This window comes from Elephantulus edwardii, unplaced genomic scaffold (assembly GCF_000299155.1).
Source record: "Elephantulus edwardii isolate Elephantulus edwardi_28Jun2011 unplaced genomic scaffold, EleEdw1.0 scaffold00019, whole genome shotgun sequence".
Lineage (NCBI taxonomy): Eukaryota > Metazoa > Chordata > Mammalia > Macroscelidea > Macroscelididae > Elephantulus > Elephantulus edwardii.
The window spans coordinates 15,916,464-15,933,431 of NW_006399769.1; the positions used below are offsets into that span (position 1 = coordinate 15,916,464).

The 16,968-nt window shown below is 41.9% G+C and overlaps 1 protein-coding gene across 1 annotated transcript in view; it reads right to left on the bottom strand.

Moving 5' to 3' along the window:
• Window positions 1–4,062: 4,062 nt before the first annotated feature.
• Window positions 4,063–16,968, bottom strand: part of ARHGEF33 (Rho guanine nucleotide exchange factor (GEF) 33) — a 71,804-nt gene continuing 58,898 nt past the window's right edge. The window contains exons 15-17 of the mRNA XM_006882386.1: window positions 16,902–16,962; window positions 11,038–11,177; window positions 4,063–4,192 (exon numbers count right to left, since the gene is read on the bottom strand). Coding sequence (XP_006882448.1) covers window positions 4,063–4,192; window positions 11,038–11,177; window positions 16,902–16,962 — 331 coding nt within the window. The remainder of the gene's footprint in view (window positions 4,193–11,037; window positions 11,178–16,901; window positions 16,963–16,968) is intronic.

Sequence of the window (16,968 nt, forward strand, 5' to 3'; positions counted from 1 at the left end):
AGCCTCATCTCTAAATACTAAGCATCTATAAATATTAGGATATTTTGCTCCCGAGAGGACTACATTCAAGTCTTTGAGTCAAGTTTTAGCAAAGGAGTATCCCAATTGTAGTGAAAGTATTTACTCAAGATCAAAGTTATTAATAGTGATATTTCAAGAGAACTTTAGTCTGAAAACTAGATTTAATTTTGTTAAAGAGCTGTAGGATATTCATTTTATTATTTTTATAAATAAATATAATTGGTTATAATCTATATCCAAATTTTGTTAATTTACAAAGAGTACTGTCATGTGTATGTATTTTTTAATTAAAAAATCTTACTATATATGATAGTAAAGATCACAATGATAAATCTGAGAAAACAAAAATACTCATTTTGGCTTCTGATGTGCGATTTTCTTAGTCCTACGGTCACCTGAGGCTGTAATCTCTGGAAGCCAAGTGCCATGTCCTTCTCCCATTAAGTGGTAGACAGGTCCAATCTGCTAACATTTTTTACAGCAACTGAGTGCTTAACCACTGTGCCACCAGAGCTCCTTAGATCCTAAGGACTTATAAGCAGTTCTTTACTCTGTCCTAGATTCAATCTATGGATTAACTCTGAGTGCTAAAGTTTAGAGTTCACCCAATTTACTGACCTAAGCAGTCGTGGCTCTTAAATTGCAACAGGACGAATTATCTGATGCTAAGTTAAACCCTCCGTTATATCATGAAATATCCCAGTGGGGAGAACCTTAAAAGAATGGCCCACAAATCCTCAGTTCTCTTACATTGCAACTCTGGGGGCAGAAAGGCAGTCCAAGCCTTTCTTGGACTTGTATACAGGTCCCAAAAGACTTCCGAAGAACCAGCCGACACCCTCAACCTAAGTGAAATATCCAGCTTTGCTGTTTGATAGCTGCTTTCTGCTTATCCATCTAAACTCCAGAAGACATCTGCGATTTCCCATATCAGCGGTGTCTCTTCAGAGAGCTGGAAATCACAGATGGAGCAGCTGCCAAACTCTTTCTACCCTGACTTCATCCTTAATGCAACTGGGACGACGGGGGTTGGTGTGTTGGAATCAGCGAGACTGGCTCAGGACAGGGCAGGCTTCAGAGCTGCTGTACAGAGGGTTGCTATGGGTCGCAAGCAACTCGATGGCCCATAACAACAACATTAAACAGCATTCTTTTCCAAATCCCAACATCCAGAAAGTTTGCCCAGTGATTTGGCATTGGAAGATCCCATCTTCCCTGATAATGTATGAAGAAATACATAATGGATGAAGAAATACATCTTTCTACTTAGAAAGATGAACACGAACAATACAGAAAAGAGTAGCAAACTTTTTTTAATGGTGAGAAGCTTCCTAACGCTTTCTGTATGAAAAAAAAAAAAGGTAACAGTTGTGGCCTTAATTGCTTCTAAAGATTACTGCATTTTACTTCTCTTGTGACTTTTTCTCTGCAAAAAAGTTGCCTGAAGTTGTCAAGTATGAGCAAAAATTACTTTCTCTAGTCGTTTACCTAGTATAGTGCCACCATTAACACGGGCATCAACCATTTATTAAGCTGTTCAGTGGGGAGTTCTCATCAAGAGATATAAAGAGACTCACAATCTTTTTGAGAAGACAAGGCAAATCAAAATGTAAACCAGAGGTCACAGAAAGAAGAGGAGACTTAAACCGGATCTTGAAGGTAAGCTGAAAGGAAGGAGGTCAGAGAAAAGACAGGAAGCAAGAGCGAACCTCAGAAAGGCGTATGACTTGGAGATAAATTCATTCAGACCTGCAAAATGGGACACAGTAACAAGAAAGAAAACTCTGAGTCATACTGAAGAAAGAGAACCGTGAATGTCAAGTAAAGAGTTTGGGATTTGACAGTAGACAAGAACATCTGAAGAGTTGGTCTCACACCAAGCTACATTTTGGGACACTAAGGAAACCCACTGTATCTAACAGTACTAATGTGCTAGAGGTGTGTAGGACAGATGGGAGCAGACAGCTGAGGGAATGAGAAAGCTACCAGAACAATCGGTATATTAGGTGATGGGAATCCCTTGAGAATGACAGCACTGATTTACTTACTAATTTTGTAGATTCATTTAATAAAGTGCAATTGAGTTGTACTACCAATGTGGCATCAAGATTTTTAAAAGAATATTTTAAAAAATGAAAATTTGGAAAAAAGAAAATTTAAGAGGTGTACGGCATTTTTGTTTTAAAATTTCCCTTGTAACTGGTTATTATAATAATAATCTGTTTTATTAGGAATTTTGTGGATTTTCACATTTTGTCATGGAGTTGTGCCTTCTCATTTCACTTTCCATGTCCAACAATTTGGCATTCCACTTTAAAGCACTGTCCCCAAATTTTTTAGCTTGGTAATGAAAATCTAATTTCAAAAGTTGTTGTCTAATGTCGAGTCAAAACCGACCCATCACTGACCCTCTGGCAGGTTTTCGGAGGCAGTAAATCACACAGGAGGAGACTGCCGGCCCTCCTCCTGAGGAGCAGCTGTGGATTTGAACTGCATGCCTTTGCAATTGCAGGACAGCTTCTTGCCACTGGCCCATCAGTGTTCCCTATAAGCTTATTAATTTCAGCACAAAAAGCTTGACTTAAAACCTAAATACTGGTAATTTTTTTTAAAATGTTCCAATGATTCGTTAAATGTTCAGTCTCTTTGTCTGGACACAAAATCCTTGTGAATGAGTTGCTAATTAGTCCTCAGAAAAGTAGAAAAAAATTTAAAACACTTAAAGTAAACATTCTGCATCTTATCTAATAGCACTTTCCTAGAGGAACAACCCCTGAAGGAGTCAGCTGAGAACCAAGCTTTTGAATGAACAGTAGCCAAATGCCTTTATTATCCGTTACTATCTGAATAGAGACAACTCATTTAAATCTACATTTCCCCATAATGTTTGCGCCATGTCAAATACAGTGACCATCTTGGCTGTCCATCCATGAGAATGAAAGCACAGTTTACTACCCTACAGCCAGGCAGGCCCCAAGCAGTGCAGTTCCTTTATCAAAGCTGTAGGGGGTTTGGAAAACAGAGTCAGGTACAGGCAGCCCTGAGTTTTCATTCAGACCTAGTGTTTGTAGCATTGACTACGTGTGAGCCATTAAAGCACTGGTGGTGGTATGTTTCCGTATTGAAGAAAGTAATTTTGCAGAGTGTGACTAAGTCAGTGCTTTGTTCCCACAGCCTAATGGGTCATGAATGTGTGTAACACTTAGGATCACTTGAGGTCTCTGAATCCCAAGTGTCCTGTCCAACAGACTGTGGGGTTCCCCCTCCTCAGCACTGCACAAAGGAGGGAAACCCACTTCGTCGGCCCCCAGTTCAATCCCCTCTTTCTCTATTTCTCTAACTACAAGAGTGAAATGACTCCTACTCTCATGGTGCGCTTCCTGTTTGCAGATCAATGTGTCTTTAAACTTTGAACCTTTAGCTCAGATGTTCAAACTTTATGTTCATATGGTTTAAGAAAAAAACATTTTCTACAACTCATATTTGCAGCATGTAAAAATGCAGTCCTGTTAATTGAGCCTTCTCGTTAAGGAATGCTAGGTATTTCTTTGAGGTTCTTGGGAAACAGGACAGAAGTGGTCTCTACCAGAATATGTATTACGCTAAGAACACAGGGAGGAATGACTAAGCTAAACAGTCTTGGTTAAGCACTGTCAGGTTGAGAAAGCATAAAAATCACATCCAGGTTAAATATGAGCATGCTCAATAGTGTAGTGGGGGAATGACTTCAAGGTGGAAGGTTTTGTTCTTATAAATGTTTATTTTCCTCCAAATGAACTGCAGTTTGCCATGACGCTGTGTAAAGTCTTCCTTTCCCTTCTCCCAAGCGTTGCCGTTCAAAAAGACCGCTCTTAGTCTTCACCTCTTCAATGTCTTGAATGTTGTTTTAGTTTCATATGTGAATGTTTATATTAGTTCTCCTCAGGGATTTTATACAATATATATATATATGTATATGTATAAATATATTGATATATTCCTGCACAGATATATACAAGCTTTTTATCCTCATCTTACCACTTGACAGTACAACTTTGTGTTTTACACAGCTGTTCCTTGGTCAAGGTCATTTGCAAGAGCAAGTCGATTTCTGAAGAATTCTTGTTTGGTAGGTGAAGGATCCATTGAGGGACTCTCATTAGTTTTTTCCCTGTATTCTGATCCACTGGACCTAAAATCTCAGCACACAGATAAAGTACAGGTTGATTTGGTTTTAATTGTTTTAAAATATTTCATCTATCCAAATTGTTTCTCACTTGTAAAACAGTTGCCTTCCTAGACATGGAATAATTTTTACCTCCCCTGGATTTCATAGCTACAGGCATGTGTCTTGGCAATTTGCAGGGAACATAAACAATATCTCTGTAAATGCTTTATGGGGGCAGTTGTGACTACTATCCTAGTATATTTGTGTAAGATATTGTGTCATACTATTGCAGTAGGGGGATAAAAGCTCAAAGCGGGGGGGATCCTAGTTTAAGTCCAACCAAGTAACTACTTCACAAATACCAAAGGCTCTTAAATGAAAATGGATGGGATTCATTGTTCTCAACAAAGGTTATAAGGTCCTTTTACTGAATCTGGGTGTTAACATTACAAACTCTTGCGTTTGCTTGTTTTCATTTTTAAAGGAAAGATTTATTGAAGCCAACCACGTATACGTGCTACATTTGGTAGAATGCAGAAATGAGTACAGGAATGAAATTGAGGGGCTATCATAATCCCAGCCACCACTTGGGAGACCAAGCCCAATCAATAGCCACCAAGAGTCCAATTGCGTCCCCAGCCGAGGGTGCATTCTTCCTTATCTTGGTTAAGCCGGTTGGGCAATCCATTCCAGCTCTGTACCTTCTCCATTGTGTTCATGTCAGGAGTCCCTGCAGGGAGGAGGCTTTCTGGAGATAACCTCTGACAAGCTAGCCTGGGGCCCTTCGGCTAGCTTATACTCCGAGCTAGAATGGGTGAAACCAGCCCAGGGACTAAGAACTGATATCAAAAGACATGGGTGTATTTATGAAAGTGATGCTAGACATGGAGTTCTCTGTCAAACCTCCTACACAAACTGTCGGTGTTCCCCACATCCCAAAGCTGAGTCAGGTCTGGGCCCACATCCAAAGCTGAGTCAGGTCTGGGCCCACATCCATTAGAGAAGGGTAAGTACCTCTCGCGGTCTTTCTTATCATGAGGACGCTATGAATCTATGTTGTTACTAGATAGTTATGAATAATCATTATTTAATTCATTGGGAAAAATTAAAATATCTCTTTACATTAATCAAAGACTAGGATGCACACAAAGATGAAAATCCTGCAGTCCAGAAATATAATGACTGACTAGGTTTTTTTAACTTTTCACTTTGACATTTAAATGTCTCAGGTGAAACCACAGTTGCCCACCATGGTTTCTACTTCTGGTAGGTGGGGGGCACTTTTCCACTAGATCCCAATGAAGAAAAGAAAAGAAAAAACTGCTTTGTGTCTCAGCCCCAGTACAGAGGAAATCTGGGTGAGATGAATATCTTCTGCCTCTTCAGAGATTACCCCCTGAAACTCTGGACTCTAGGCCTTCTCTCAAAATCCCACTTGCCGCTAGTTCAAACCATCCTTAGTACAGCTTTGCCCCAAATGATAAAAAGACAGATATGTTGGACCACTTCCCTCTTTTCCCATGTCTTCTGTCATTCCTATCATTCTATCATGCCTACGGTTTACAGAGATGGGGAGAAGAGAGGAAAATTTTAATCTGACTGCACTTTCTTCCAAATTATTCCCCCACATGACAATTTTGACCCTTGCCCAGAAAAAACATTAGTCAAAACTTCAACTCAGGTTTCCCCTCTTAGCTACACCTGATTTCTGCAAAACCCAACACGTCACACTTGGATTGTTCCAACATGCAGCTTTTCAGTGTTTACCTGGAAATGGGAAAGCTTTGATGTCACCACCAGCCCCAAGGACCACAGAAATCTTCACCAGCTGCGTTCCCATTTCTGAAACAAATGCCAAAATCGCCCTGTCTAGTTTTTAAATTCCACAAACTCAGCTTAATTGTTTTCTTTTCTTTTCTTTTTTTAACTGCTCTTCTCACAAACTGTGCCCTCTCTGTGGCTCCAGCATCTGAATGTCTCTGCAGTTCTTCATGTCAATGAACTACTAGCTAAACTCCTAGTCCTTTTCAAAGTCCAGCATTTGACTCTAGCCATGACTGAAAATTCATTTTCTGCCATGGTCATGTTAACCAACCTCTTCATAATGCTTACATAGTTTATGGCTACCTGATCATGCGAACCCTTTCTAAGGTATGACTACTGGTGCTTCCGTAATGTATAAATAAATGAGAAATAACCTGCACAATCCAGGAGAAAAGGCCAGCTTGCTTGTCTTTATTCCCTTTCTCTTTTAAGCTTTGTGGACAGACTCAGTGAACACTAGAAGGACAGTGGTCGCCAGTACACTCTGACACAAAGCCACTCATACTTATGAAGAAGAAGGAAAACAAACAGTCCTGCTGCTAATTTTGCTTCCACTCAATTGACAGAAAAAGAGAAAATTGCAAGTGGGTAGGTCATCCAAGAAGGGATCTACTACAAATAGGCCCTGAGACAGCCTGGGGGGGCTGCAGGAACACAGAGCCCTCGACGCCTCTGCTGTAAGGAGGGCTGGCTTTCTAATCAGAAAGGCCCTCAGTCACATGCACATGCAGAGGCAGGGACACCTATTCTGTCAGTCAGTCAGCCTAGTCAGCAACAGAGTGAAAATGAGTATTCCTATGAGTATGTACTGAATGCTATGAATGTTCCCTTTGTGCTAGATACTGTGTGCGAGGTTAACCTGACATTTGAACTATTATTTCCTACCATGCAGGAAGTCTGCCTTTTATTTCTTTTTTGCATGATGGAAGCTAATGGATATACTAAACACCTTTAGTGACTGTTCTGAGAGCATTTGTAGTCAGCGATAAGTAATCTAAAATGTTTATCCCTTCTACTATCTCTTTCAATTTTTAAGTTATATAAAGCAATGAAGTGGGAAATGAGAGAGAACCCTAAGTGGGTGAAATGGGTTTAGAGACATGAACAGGGCTTTAAGGAGGCTGGGGAGAGGGGGAAGGGGTAAAGGAGTATAAAATTCTCAATGGAAAAAAAAATTCTCAATGGAGTCACTAGCAGTCCTGCTTCTACTACATGGTCTGTCCCAGGACAAAGGCTGGCTATAGGCAAAAATAGCTGACTGGACACCACGGGAACTCCCTGCCATCCAGTCACACAGTGCCCTGTACAAGTCCTCCCTCTGTGTGGGATTAAGAAAATGAAGAGCTACCTTGATGTGTTGTTAAAGAGAGGGTGATGACTGAATAGAGACACTCTGAGGCGTGGACGTGTCAGGTGCTATTAAGGACAACAGGCAAGGAAGTAGAGGCAACCTTCTGAAAGCCAAGTACTTTATCTTCCATCCCCCAAATTAAGAGTGAGAGTGCGAGATAAAGCAAGCACCATCTGCATTCTCTCCCCCTAACTGTCCAGAGCTCCTCCCCAATGACCTAACAATTTAATACTCACTAATGACAGTGCAAGATTTCTATAGACAAAGGAAGTACCATTTGCATTGGACTTTAGGATACTAAATGTTTAAGCCTTGGACAGCTTTCAAAAAGATCCTTCCAAAGAAATTTTGTTTTCTTTCCACACTGCTCAAAGACAGGCTGTTAATAACTCAGCCCATCATTAGCCTATTACATTCATCTATCCCTGGCTTCTGAGAATCCTCATTTAAAAAATGTAAAGTCTTTTCACATGTTCAAACCTTATGACAGACGAGCTGTCATTCTGATAGGGTCTGGGAAGCCTTCAGGGACACATGACCCGGTGTCGAGCCAGGACAAATGTGCCTGAGATGGAAACCACCAGAACGCCAGCCTTTCCCCACAGACATCTTGGGCCTTTTTCAGGAATTATTTTTATGATGTCAGCTTGACTTTCCCTTTTGAATCCTTGTGGGTCTGAGCATTCGGCCCTCACAGCCTCAGAGGGAAGAGAACCCTTTCTCAGGTTTTCTGCTGCATCTGGCTCCATGCCTAGCTTCATCCCGAAGCAGCATTCTGGGTGTGTGGGGCCACCAGCCAAACAAGCCCCTATGGATACAAAAAGTGTGTCAGTGTAGACAGGAATGAGCCTCTGGGGGCCATGGGGGAGGCAAGCCGTAAGCCCCATATGTGACACAGCACTGGTCTATTTAGGACTTGAGGCCAGGGGTGAGTCCAGGCCCTAGAACTAGTCACTAAAAAGCATCACAGGGCTTGCTGCGAGTCTGACCTCCCAGCACATGGTGGGAGTCAGGCTGAGTGTCTCTTTCTAGATCTTCCCTGTACTTGTCCATGTGCCCAACCCCAGAGCATGTCACCCATGATTCCTGTACAGTTTTCTCACACAGCAATGTATTCTAAGAAAGGATGATGAAACAAACAAGAAGAATGTTCATGGGTTCAAAGTCTTTCTATGCTTGAGCCTCCCTGCCCTTCTTCTCTTCCTTAGCATAACGGTGTGAACGTCCCATGGTCCTGGACGTCTAACTCTATGCCACGCCTCCTGTGGCACACTGAACACCAGGCCTTCAGCAGATATCACCTGGTGGTGCTCATGTCCAAAGCCAGATCTAAAGGCTGCCACCAGGTGTCACCTGAACTTCCATTCAGATAACATGACAGAAGCTGTTTTGTGGAAGCAGGCCTGATGCAGGAGGAACTGCGGAAGTCATCTGTGAGAAAGGCCAAACTTATGGAGCCCATTCAACCCTACATCTAAGACGAACTCCGGAAGCAGGAAGAAAACTGAAAGCAGTTAGCCAGCATGAATTCGGGGAGCCCAGGGTGGTCGGAGATTAATTGTAGTCTTCTACATGGTGAGTCTTTAAAAGGACATCTCTCCTAAGGCCCGTGTTAGGAGCCCCGGTGGCATCGTGGCAAAAGCATTCAGCTGCTTACCAAAGGTAGGTGGTTCAAACGCAACAGCCACTCCGTGGGAGAAGGATAAGGCAATCTGCTTCCAGAAAGATCTGTAGCAGTGGAAATTCTATGGGGCTGTTCTACCCTGTCCTACGGGGCTGCTATGACTTGCTAACAATTGGATGGCAGTGGGCTATGGACCACAGTAATTCCTTGTTTTATGTGTAAAGATGTTATTACTCAGATTGATCTCCCACAAAGTCAAACTACAAATAAGTCTCAGCCTTAGAAAGGACCCTAGAAAGGTCTCTGGAGTTACTGTCCATATAGAGCAAATGCTTTCTGTAGCTTTGCTGACAAGGGACGTTTAGCTTCTGCCTAAATACAGAGAACCCATTCCCTCCTGAGGCGGCCAACGCCAAGCCGGCAGCTGAACTGGTAGCAAGTTCTTCCTCTTCCCCGTGCTCCAGCCCAAGTTCATTCTCTGACACATGTAAGCAGCAAACCATTTCCAGATCTCTCAGATAAATGGGAATTTGCTAAGGAACCAAGAGTGATCCTATTCCTCATTGCTTTCCAACATACCACACCCAGTTATTACAAAAGACAACAGGCCAAAAAGTAGCTATTTGGGAACACTTAGCAGTAGGGTTTTTTTGGTTGTTTTTTTTTAAAAAAAAAAAAAGACAAACTCAAGCAGTAGCCTTCAAAGTTCTGAGTATCTTAGAAGGACTTAGGGACCAACATCCTAAGGTCAGACTCAAGAATTGTCTGCTTCTAGGACTCTCCATCTCTGCCAAATTTGTCGAAGGTAAGTGGAGACTGGCTAGGAGAGATCTAAGTCTATGATCCTAGGGAGGAGGTATAATTCTTAATTCCTCAACCCCTCAAAAGAGTAAGGATCCAGCATGCTTTGGGATTTTAGCAAAATGGAAAACTGGGTGGAATATCAGGACTATTGTTCTTTCATTTTTTCTCTTGTCTTCTAATGACAACGGACAGGGAACTACAGTCAGGGGTCCACAAATCTCACCAGTGCCACCTTCCCGAAAAGAGAACTAGCAAAAATCTTGACTTCTGACCTGTCCTCAGTTCTTACAAGACCATTAAACTAAACAAACCAATGACTTCTACCATTAAGAATAAAATCATTTCTCAATAATTTGTCACATATCAGGTCTTATGTTGTTAGACAGCAATAATGTCTTTGTTTACCTCTTCTATCCATGAAAATATGAATACTTGTGTGTAAAACTGACTGCAAAACCTCCTGGACCAGGAGAACTTAAGTAACAGAAAATCTCTCTAAGGGAGAGTGAAATAGGTTTGGGGACAGCAGCCTCTCAGGGACACTAGCTGGATAATCCCCTATGGCTAAGTGCTCCACTGGCTCTGACAGTTCATGCTGAACTTCGTCACTGCTCTAAGTGCTGGTCAGAATGCCTAGTGGGTGTTATTTCACAAGACAACAAGGATTTAAGAGTCTTAAAGGTCCATAGTAGGGAATAACCTTATTTTTGCCTCTAATGGAGTGTGGAAACGGCATTAGTGATTATTAACTAGGGCTGAGGCCAAATCATAAAGGAAAAAAATAACTGACAGAAGTCCTCATAAACATAAACTAGCATTTAGGACAACCAAAGCCCTTATACACAGAAGTGCTGACGTGCCCTCAGAATCCTCTTCCACCAGGTGGAGGGGCGGGGGGGAAAGGTGCTTTTAGGACTGGAGTACCTACTACACCCAGTGCAACACCAGATCTCATTCTTTCCAACTTAAAAGGGATCTGATTGTCACCAGCTCAGCTGCTAGGTCACCTAGGTTCACTCCCCTCAGGACACTGGGGGAGCGAGAAAGGCGGGGAGGGCTAAAAGACAGAAGAGGCAAAGGAGAAGCTGAGTTTGCCTCAACTCTGTGAGATTACAGTGAAAAACATCTTCACCCAGCAGGAGTTGTGGCTACTGGGTTCAGGCACTGAGCTCCAAGCAGTTGTGTGAGACCAGGCTACTTGAGACTTATTGTTAAAAACCTCAATGAAAATGAGTTACAAGGCTGTCTTGTCTAAGGGCTACTCACTTCTTTTTAAAGAGCTTGCGGAAGGAGCTGCGAAAGCCCCCTTTCTGGTCTTGCCTGGGGTTTTGATCGCTGAAGGATGTTTGTTCACTTTCTCTCTCTTCCTTTGGACAGAATCTGGTGGCGTCTTCTAAATGCATCTCCTGAAAACACAAAAGACAGGTGTTTTTCACTTTTATCCAATGTGCTTCCTATCCTGAGACCACCTTTGACCTGCCACTATTCTCTCTCACCCTCAAAACTAAACATGGGCACCCAATCCCAACTAAGGTGAATCCAGACTAAGAAATCAGTAACTGAGAGAAGGGTGTTATCCAGTGAAGTGTGGAAGTATTAAGGCAGATAGCCTAGAGCAGTACTATGTCTAACACTACCAAAGAGCAGGAAATCATAAACTTAGCTGATGTTTAAAGATATGGAAATGAAATTCCTATTCTAGCACCACCAACGTCTTAATAGGAAATCTGTGGTTATTCCCTCAGGTCCTGGGTGTGTCTGTCTTTCTGTAAAATAGAAACATTGCCGGATTTGTGATTTTAGACTGAAAGTCATGTTACTAGTTCTCCAATTTTAGGCAAAGTGAAAGAGCTTTTGAGAGGTCAGGCCCATTGAGAAGCATGTCAACAATGTCAACTAATTAGCATCCTGCAAATATGCCTTTAATACAGTTTTTGCAATTATACTATTTGGATTTGTAAAGTGAAAAAAAATTAAAAATAAGGTTCTATCTTTTATGAATTCCCTGATTTCTTAAATGTAACGTGTATATATAAGCAAATATTAAGGGGGGTGTGTGTATATGTATATATATGTGTGTGTGTGTATTTTTATTCCATGTGAACAAAATACTTAAGATGATTGCAATTGAAAAAAAGTCACTTAATTTTTAATTCCTTCAAGAAAACCCAGGGAGTCAAAGCAAAAATCATCCCAGTGGTGTCCAGAAAGTCTCATAAATTGGTTACGTGGCTGCTTACTGATAAAACAGTGAAGAGTAGGAAGCATCTTCCCCGCCCAATGCCCATGGGCTTGACTTTGAGACCTTAATTTGGTGGTGTAGTAGCAAATATGGAGGTTCTCTGAGTTTCTAACGTCATAGCTCCTCAATAATTTGGAGCAGACCCTGACTGCCGATCGTCCCAGCTCAGTATATCTCTTGATCATGACGATGGTACTTTCAATCATTTAGCAAGCTCTGAGAGTTGGATAATGAATAAGGTTGACAGAAGAAGAACTGATGCCTTTAACTGTGGCGTTGGAGAAGAGCACTGAATATTCCATAGACTGCCAAGAGAACAAACAGATATGTCTTAGAGAGGGTGCAGCTGGAGCGGTCCTTGGCGGCAAAGATGGGGAAGCTTCGTCTCACTTTGAGCATGTTGCTAGGAAAGGCTGCTCCCTGGAGATGGACATCATGCTTAGAAAGGTGGAAGGATGGCAAAGGACAGGAAAAACCCTCAACCAGCTGGATTGTCACAGTGCAGTGACTGCAGCAATAGGTTCGTATGTGTCAGAGATTGTAAGGTTGGCACAGAATAGTGTACAACAATCTGTTGTATAAAGGGTTGCTATGAGTCATATTCAACTTGGCGGCACCCAACAACCAAAACTGAGTTTCTAAGATTCTTAACAAATCATGGAGCTCTGGATGGCTCAGTGAAATGTTTCTCAAAGTGGACCACAGAATGGCCTGGAATCGTTATTTAAAATGTAGATTTTTGAAGCCCACCCTCTTAGCTTTCTGAATCAGAATTTCTGAGTTTACACGTAGGTAATCCTTAGGCGAGGGTGTTCTGGCGACACAGTCCACAGGGAGCTGCACTACTAAAAGGTGGTGCCTCTCTGGTGGTTCAAATCTACCAGAGGCTCTGCCAGAGAAAATGAGAAAGATGGGGAAGTCTCCCCTAACCTCACCCTGCCACCCCCCATGCACACACTCATATCCACACCAAGTGATTTACAGCCTCTCCAAAACACGCTAGAGAGCCAGCTATGAATCACTCTATGACAATGAGAAGTGTTAACAGAGCACACTGAGCCTGAGAAACCAGTAGTTTCAAGCATTAGTCTGTCCACCTTCACTTAATGTTTATATAGTTTTATCTCGTAAAGTGCAGGCTCTGATTCAGTAAGGTTGAGTCCCAAGTTTCTCATTTTTAATCAGCTACCTGGTAATGTATTTGCAATTGGTCCAAGGATCATCTTTTGAGAAGTAGGATTTGAGGGACTAGGGATTAAATTTATGAATTGTTATTAAGTGCCATCTAGTTTAAAGAAACTCTTGCTGTGGAATCATGCTCTTGATAACATCTTGCATTTGGTCTAACATTCTATACTTTTCAAAGCATATTCAAAGATGCTGTCATATTAGGCTTGAATCTCACAACAATAGTATGAGGTAGGTAAGGTATATCTTCTTAGTTTTATAGATGTGAACACTGGAAGCACAGAGAGGCCAAGGGAATTGTCTAAAAGCACATAGCTATTTGGCAGCTAGACCAGGACTAAAACTCAGCTATCCTAACACCCAATCACATGATCTTTCTACTATTCTGTTTTCTTGCTTGACTCATAAAGAAATAAGAATAAGGGCTAGTCCTGAAGTGTCAGTGGTCGGCAGGAGTGGAGCATTTACAAGAGAAGGAACAAAAAAAAAAAAAAAAAAAAAAGAGAAGGAACAGTCAGTACTTTGCACATCTCAACCCAAAAAAGCTGACACCTTCAAGGACAGGATTTTAAAAGGGTTCATCTTTTGTAAATACGATTCCCATCCCATCAGCTCACACACCCAATGCATATACAAATGCATATTCACACACATGCACGTACACACACATTCACAGATACACAGCTCTGCCCCCTACATGCTTTAGGCCACTCTCCAGTAGTCCCAACCAACAAGGCCTTCTGAAGTTGACCCACTTCTTGGCAGAAGGTCAAATAAAAAAGGCTTGAGAAAGAAACAAAATTGTCTAAAACCAGAAATAAGCAATGTGGACTTCGCTTGCATGCTTGAAAAGTTAACTGATAGATGATTGAGTAATGAATGACCTCTTTAACTTCACTTTGACAACTTGTGGATAACTTCCCCTTAACTGACTCTGACATTTTGGAGATGAACTATGCAGTCCAGAATGTCTGATGAACAATTCTCAATATATTTTTATTGTTATTGTTGTTCAATAAATATATTAAATATGCTTATCAGACATACTATATAACAATAAAAACATTACTCATTGTTTGACATATTACTTAATATTTCTGGGTATGATTTTGCTGGGCAATCATTGAGCCTCAATTTTTCACATATCAACTAAGAAAAACATTTTATGAATAAGTGAAATAAATGTGTTCTTTTCAGCACAGCTATCCTGAGAGACTTTCACCTAACTTCTGCTCATCTTGCAACAGGCAGGTAAATAATAGATTAATTAACATTTCTTTAATGATATTTAAAAAGCGAGAAGGATCCTTTTAGTCTAGAAGGACAATTGGGGGGTGGGGTGCTCCTTAACAGGCTGGAGCCATTGGGCCTCTTAACATAGAGGAAGACTTCCTTAGTTAAAATCCTTTGACAGTTACTGATTTCCTCTCCGATTTGAAATCTGTGGCTAGGTGTCACTCCTTTTCTGTTAAAGTAATAAAGGGACCTTCTGACCTGATTCAAAGATGACCTTTTCTAACTGAATTACTGCCATGTTTACTTTGAGACACAGATTTTATTTTCTGGTTTGCTTTTCCTCTTTACATGATATGCTGAACCAAAATATTTTCCCTGGGGTGTTCCCTCTTAACAACCTTTCTGCTAAGAGCTGTGAGGTGCTTTGAGAGTGATCCCTGGATGAACTTATAGGGGGTGGCCATCTTGAAAGGGTATGTTCCTTTATGACTAAGGACTTGACCAGAGACACACTGTCGTGAAAGAGGAAAACCTTCAGTGCATAGCCTGTGATGACTCACTAGATTATCAAAAAGACACCTACATGCACCTACTGATCTACATAATTTTTCCTTTTCAATGGGAGTTCTGGTGGTCTAGTGGTACGGAATTGTGCTGCCAACCCAAAGGCCAGAGGTCCAAATTCACCAACTGCTTGGTTGGAGAAAAACAGGTAATCTCCTCCCATGAAATGTATAGCCTCTGAAAACCGACTGTATTAGCAGCTATGAGTTCTGACTTGGGGGCGCATAACAAGTCCTTCTCTAAGGATAACCCTGCCCTTTTCCCTAAAGGTGTTGAATAAACATGAGAACCAACCATACCCTTAACATAGCCTACAAATGTCCTCTCAGAGCCTGCCTTTAGGGAAAACTTGATAGCAATGAGGTAGGTATGTTTGTTTTTTAAAATTGTTTAGCCTTTTCTCACACTTCCTGCCTCACACTGTCTACTCTGTCAACTTTTGGGAAGCTTTTAAAACCCAATTCAGAAACTCCATTTCTCTTATCTGACCATCACCCCAGTTGTTGCCAAGTGCCATCGAGTTGATTTTGACTCAAATAAATAGGCTTTCTAGGCAAAAATCCTTACAGGAGCAGATTGGTCTCCTGAAGAGCAGCTTGTGGGTTCAAACCACCAACCTTTCAGGAAGCAGCCAAGCTCCACTAGGGCACCCTACCATCACCTTTCATTGTTGCCAGCTCGATTCCCTAAGTTGTGTTGTTGTTGCTAGGTGCCAACTACGACTCATGTAACATGGACTGAAATCCTACCTAATTCTTCACAATCTTGCAGTGATGTGTCAACCCATCTTGTCAGGTCTTCCACTCCTTCTCTCACTTCCACCTTTCTAAGCATAATGTTCTTTTCGAGAGACTGGCCCCTCCTGACAACATTCATTTCCCATGTGCTTCCCAATTGACTATACTTCTGTGTCACTTTCTTGCCAGTGATGTTAAAAGGCGCAATCTGTATTTAGCACAGAGTCTGGTGTAAAGCAGGTGTTTGAGTGAATATAAGGAATCGGTGAGCCTCAACCTGTTCCCACTAACTTTAGAATGGCAACAGACAAACCTAGAACCTTGGTTTGCCTGGATAAATCTCTTGTAGGCAAAGGATTTCCAGGCCTTGATGCGAGTGTTTTGCTCAGAGCAGATAAAGTTGGTCTCAGACCAAGTAATTTTTCTCCACTTAATTCGAAATCTCATATGTCCATCACATACAAAACAGCGTTTGTTGAGAAACTACTGATCCTTGGGTAGTAATCAAGCATCCCAAAGCTTGCACATACGAAAGTAAAAAAAAAAAAAAAAAAGGCTAAATCTTGATATGGAGTTCAAAGTAGGTATTTGTCAATGCTTCCTTGACTGTCTTGGAATGTCTCCGTGCCACTAAGGACTGCAAATTAATGGAACATTGTTTTCCAGCATTGGAGAGCCAGCTCTCATTGAAATATGCCTCCTCCCTTACTGCCAACAAGGATGTGTAAGTGCACCTAATATGTGCGTGTGTCTAATGTGTGTGTGTCCACTTTGCGGGGAGATTTGGAGGACCAGTTCTCATTGAAATAGGAAAACATGCATGCCTCCTTCCTTACGGCCAACAAGGATACAGAGGACGTGCTGTGTGTGTGTGTGTGTGTGTGTGTGTGTGTGTGTGTGTGTGTGTGTGCGAATGGCAAGGCTAAAGTCGTCTGCTCCCTTTTTGCTGTCAAGCACAGAAAAGACAGCAGACTTGCTCTTGGTGCCCTGGCGATGGAGGACAGACAGCAGCCTGGATTGGCCTCTCGCCTGGACCTCGCTCGCTCCCGCCAGCCACGGCCGGCCTCCCCTCATCTCTAGGTGTGTTCGGTGCTCCCTGGAGATCTAGGGACATCGCGCCGCCGAGGCCCGGGATGCCGGCGCTGTGTTCGGTTTTACTTTACCCTCCTTACTTCCAAATAGGTCTGCTTTTCACTTTGGGACCTCTGTTGGGGAAAGAAGGTTCTGGGC